At 26.9% G+C, this 5,618-nt stretch overlaps 1 protein-coding gene across 1 annotated transcript; it reads left to right on the forward strand.

Annotated features, from left to right (window-relative positions):
* Positions 1-268: 268 nt before the first annotated feature.
* LOC114284869 (uncharacterized) lies at positions 269-4,768 on the forward strand. The gene is made up of 5 exons (XM_028227822.2): positions 269-445; positions 1,150-1,221; positions 1,550-1,733; positions 2,936-3,025; positions 4,420-4,768. The coding sequence occupies exons 1-5, from the start codon at positions 368-370 to the stop codon at positions 4,587-4,589; spliced, it is 594 nt and encodes a 197-aa protein (XP_028083623.2). The 5' UTR covers positions 269-367; the 3' UTR covers positions 4,590-4,768.
* The last annotated feature ends 850 nt before the right edge of the window (positions 4,769-5,618 follow it).

Consider the following 5,618-nt stretch of genomic DNA (forward strand, 5'->3'; position numbering starts at 1 on the left):
CTTACCTACATGGATCGTTGTATAATTGGTTTACTTGTTTTAAAATAATTATTTAAAAATTAATGATAATAACCGGCCATATATACCAATTCTTCAACAAGAACTGAATGATGAAAGTGACATGTACGTTGGTTGGATGCTTTGTTTATCAAACTCATCAAATCCAAATTGCGTAATTATTGTAGAAGATCAAGGTCAATATACAAGCATCATCCTAACTCTCCACGTAACTATATAATTAGTTATGTTGCAGGTTTGAAGTTGGAACTCGACACCCTCTCTTATCATCCCCATTTCTACAAGAAGAAGAAATAACACAGAGACTCCTCTCTCTCTCTCTCTCTACAAAGTTGGAGAAAGTACTTCAATGGCTGAAGATGGGTTTGAAGTTGGTTTTGAAGAAGGAATGTCCTGGCTTCCAACACATGTGGCATGCCATTCCAAGGTACGCTCTTTCTTCATTTTCAACTTCTTTTCTATAAGTTTTAAATATCGGCCAATACATACCATGTTGAGCAATACTTATTGTGATTTTAAACTTTCGACACTGATATTTAACAATATATTTAATTTTGTTTGATATATTACCATATTGACAGTATCGATATGTATATGCTGATAACAATAAAAGCTATTTTATATATATGTATAGAATCTGAAACAAAATCAAATATGAGATAATTGTATCTTATTCTACAATCGCATCATGTGCATTTAGAATTTTTGCCCCGTGTCCACTTCTAACTTGAATGATCCAGGTAGGTTTCTAATTTCCAGAAAAATACATTGAAGTGTGTGATATTATTAACATTTTTCAAAAGAAAATCATAAATGGCATACAAGCTTAGTTTTTAAAATTTTTGTGAATTCTTCACACAAAAAAAAAAAAATCAGACATATCGGGCTGTTATTGTTTCATGTTCGTGGACTTCTATATTTTCCTACCTAACAGGTGTACTTATATATAATTTGACAAAAATTCTTAATTCATAGTTTGCAAAGTGCTATATGTGTTTTGCTCTTTGCTTTCTCACTTAAAAAAAAAAAAATTAAATTTTTTTGGATATACATAGCACTCTGATTTGATTATTGCAGTAATAACATTTTTTATAATGTATTTTTTTTGTTTTTTTTAAATTTAATCTGCAGGAAGATTTGAGAAGTCAGAGGCACCAACAAAATGGTGGTCGTCTGAACTTAGCTGCAGAACCACTACTACCGGTACTTGCTTCAATCATCTTTATTTTGATTCAAAATAATATAATAAATAAAAAACTTAAAAACTCTACCATCATCACCTACATCCATTATTTTCATTGTCATCACCACCATCACTAGAACATGGTCCAAAAAATATATTTAAAAAAAAAAATCGTAGAAAATATTTTTCCCCTTAACAAACGGAGCACTAGTGTCCGTCATTGACACATGAATTATTGCTAGCTTTAATGGCTAAGCTAATTAAAGAAGGTTATACTAGTAATCAACTTCAACAGATAGTAAATAACACTGTTGTATTAAATGGATCATGTTATGTTTGTATGAACAGCAAGCAAAGTGTAGCATGAGGAAACCAAATCACAGAGCAAGAAATCCAAGAAATTGGGGAGCTGGAAATGGAATGCAAGCAGTGTTTCTAGATTCTTCTTCTTCTGCCCAAACAAGATCATGCGGCACTGGCGTTTTCCTTCCCCGCAAAGCTGGCTCTCCATTCCACCCTACCAAAAAGCCAGGTATTTGAGACGGGGGAGTGTTTGGTTTGGTTTTCTCAAACAATTTTCTGAAATAAAAAAAGAAAAAGAAAAAGAAAAAGAAATTAGTTTCACAAAAATAAACATCAAAATATATTTTTAGATTTTTAAAAATTATTTCTACCTTCCAAAATAATAAACTACATAAAAATAACTTTTATTTATTTTTTTTTGAAACTAATTTTTAAATAAAATTTTAAAAACTAAACCAAACATTCCGACTTTTTTCAATTTTGATTGGTTCAATGCTTTTTGTGTTGATAACATAGGAGTGGATTTGTTTGAAGTATCACATGGCCTGAGCCCATTCCCCTAGGGAATTGAGGCGCTTGCCTAAAGTCCAAATTTTTTAAAGGGTTCAAAAATTTTATTTTCTTTTTGATATTTGCTAAACTACTAAATAAAAAATCATATCTAAAGGATTAAGAAAAACTCTTTCTTCAATAACCCAAAAATAAATAAAGAAATTTTTTCCAATAGCGTAACAAAATAAAAATCTCTACTTATTCATGGGTCCAAGTAAGAAAACATTTTCTTGTCGAAAATGCCCAATAAAAAAATAAAATAAAAACCTCAGGCAAAAGCCAAACAAAAAAAAATTCCTCATTGTCTCGCAAAATAGTAAATCCCATTTTTTCTTACCAAAATAGATTTAGAAGGAAAATAAATGTTAGAATACAAAAAATACAAAAAATTTATAAATATTATTTAAATTAATATTTAAATATTTAAAAAGTCTCATTTGAGATTTCACCTAAGGGCCTAGCAGTATGGGGCCACCCTGCATATGCATATGGCATTGCAACCTGATAGGCTATTCACATCTAATAATTTTTTCTTATACAATAGATCAAAGTGTGTCAAGTTTCGCCATCCACACTTTTATTGTTTTGGTATTTCAAAACTACTAAAATGAATATCGAATTGAAGTTATAAATCTTAAAGTATCTTTATTAGTCGTGTAATATTTTTTTTGCTATTTTATCATAATAAAATTATATAAATATGTTTTTTAGATTTACTATACGCTCCTATAACAATGCATTAAAGTATATATTGTGCTAAAATAATATATTGTCCAAAAGTGTAGTATTTTTTTTTTATATATATTTATTTTGTTGTATTTAGCTTCATATCAATAACCATTTTTTTAAATAATGTTTTTCAATTCATCCAATTTTCAGGTTGCTCTCCTGTTCTCCTCCCCTCACGTGTGGTACAAGCCCTTAATCTCAACGTGCATGAACTTGGATTGCAAATCAAGCCACCACAAGGTTGTTTTTTTAATGCTATAATCTCTTTCATTTCACTATCTAAAAAAAAAAAAAATCTCTTTCATTTCTAATTATTCATCAATTTTTTCACCAAATTGTTAACAATCCAATTTACTTAAATTTAATAAAATTTTAAAAGAATAAAGATTGAAAAATGACTTTATTTCATAAAATTGTTAAAACTTGTTTTTTAAATTATTTTGAAAATTTTGCAAAAAACATTGGTGAAAAAAGAGAGTAATGATTTGAGTGTTTCATATCAGCTTAAACTAAAAGAAAGGATAAAGATCGGACTTTGCTCTAAGATTTTTCACCAACTTAACGATGAGTCAAATTCTTCACCAAATATTTAGCAATCACACGTCTACTCAAATTTGATAAATTTTTAAAAATATATAAAGATTGAAGTTGATTTTCTTTTATCAAAACAGTTAAAACATGTTTTTAAGATAAATTTGAAAATTTCCAAAAAAAAGTTGATGAAGAAAGAGAGAGAGTGTTCCATACCATATTAAGCTTTTAATTAAATTTTTACTTAAATTTATTTAAAAAAAGAGAATTAGGCCTTGTTTGGGAAGCGGCCGGTTTAGCAAAAAAGTCAAAAAGTTACTAAAAAAGTAAAAAGCCAACAACTCATACCAAAAAGTCAAAGATTCTCTTTTCTCACAAACATATTCTCATTGCTTGGTTTCTAATTTTCCAAAACACTTTTCAGAAAATTCTACTTTCTTATTTTCCGTGTTTGTTTGTTTTTACTGAATTTTTTTAATATTTTAAGCAATTTTTTTACTTTTTAGGCACACCTAACATAAATACACCTAAAAAGTAAAAAAATTGTAAATTTTTTTTTTTAAAAATTCACTAAATACTAAAAATACAAAAAAAAATATAAGAATTCAGTACATTTTTTGTATTTTTATGTATTTATTAATTTTTTAAAATATTTTTTTATAAATTTTTTACTTTTTAGATATATCTAAGTAATGTGCATTTAAAAAAGTAAAAAAAATGTTTAAAATTTAAAAAATATTCACTAAAAACAAAAAAACACAAAAACCAAAAAAATCAATTTTCAAAAAACTTAATCCAGAAAACTCAAACCAAACACAGTGATTAGTTTTTTTTAGCTCATATTTTAGCCAAATAACTAAAAAATTACTAAATTAGTCTGTTCCCAAACGAGGCCTAAGAATGAAAGATGCTATAGGATTTTTACTGAAAAAAGATCTGACCAACAAAAAAAGGAGAGAGACTATGGATTGGGCTGTTCTATATTAGATCAAGCTTTTATAATCAAATTTTTACTCAAATTTATTGAGAGAGAGAGACAGAGAGAGATGCTCTAGGATTTTCCGTGAAATAAATAGTTTATTTATTTATTTTTTAATCTGTAGATACAAATAAGGACTTAAAAAGAAGTGCAGATCGTAATGCCATAACAAGGAATAAAAAGGGAAATAAGGATGATGCAACAGCTCAACAATCTCAACCTCAATATTGTGTCATCTCACGAAGCCGCAGTAACTCGCCGGAGATATTTCTTCCAAAAGAATGGACTTACTAGCTACCCAAACACCCACTTAGACACCTTTACAAAGTTTCAACACAATCAAAATTAAAGCACACAATATCATCTCTGGTTTTATTGCTGTTGATTTCTACTACTTGATAATGATGATGATAATGATCATGTAAATGTAAATTAAAATAATAAAAGCAATAAACATGATGATATCTCTCTCTGATATATGTTGATTATTTTTGTAACTTTATAATTTGCAAAACTTGATAGTGAAATAAGACACAATCTATCCTTTTGAGAATTTATTTAGTTATTTATTAAATAAAAAAATAACAAAAAGGACAAAAAAGAAACTTTAGATGTGCTAGTTTGTGAGTGACTGATAATGAAATAAGACGGATTTTGATATCATTTATTTTTGCTTTTTGATATCATTTATTTTGATGATTCAATCTCAAGAGTTTATCGAATATGTCAAGTCAAAGTTACAACTGTAAATAGGATGATATTAGAGATATGAAAATTACGAACCTCACATCTATGTAAGATATTTAACCATTTATTTGATAAAAAATTTGAAACTTATAATATTGTCTCCATATATAACATTTTGATGTCGACATCACTTAGATGTATGTGTGGAGAATGGTGCAATCATTTATTTTATTTTATATTTACAATCAAAATTGAATAATAGAAAGCTGCGCCTTAATTTATTAATATATTCATTAATGAATTTTTTAAAAATCGGTCGATAGTTGACTTTATTTATATATTTTAAACGGTTCTAGTGAGAACCTGATCAATTATTTATGAAGTTTTTATTGGACAAACTTTAATTGCAAAATATTTTTATTTGATTGAATTTTTAGAATTTGTATTTTAAATTTATTTTTTAAAAAAAATATAAATTAGCTTGACAAAACTAAATATAAATATATATTTGCATTTTTAAATATTATTTAATGTTCCAAAAAAAATCATATGAAAATAAGTGTTTGATTTAATTTTTTTTTTTACCAACTAAATTTTAATTCTTTTTAGAAAAGCATATTAAAAATGAAAAATTAG

Source organism: Camellia sinensis, chromosome 12 (genome assembly GCF_055761805.1).
Source record: "Camellia sinensis isolate YWXY chromosome 12, ASM5576180v1, whole genome shotgun sequence".
Lineage (NCBI taxonomy): Eukaryota > Viridiplantae > Streptophyta > Magnoliopsida > Ericales > Theaceae > Camellia > Camellia sinensis.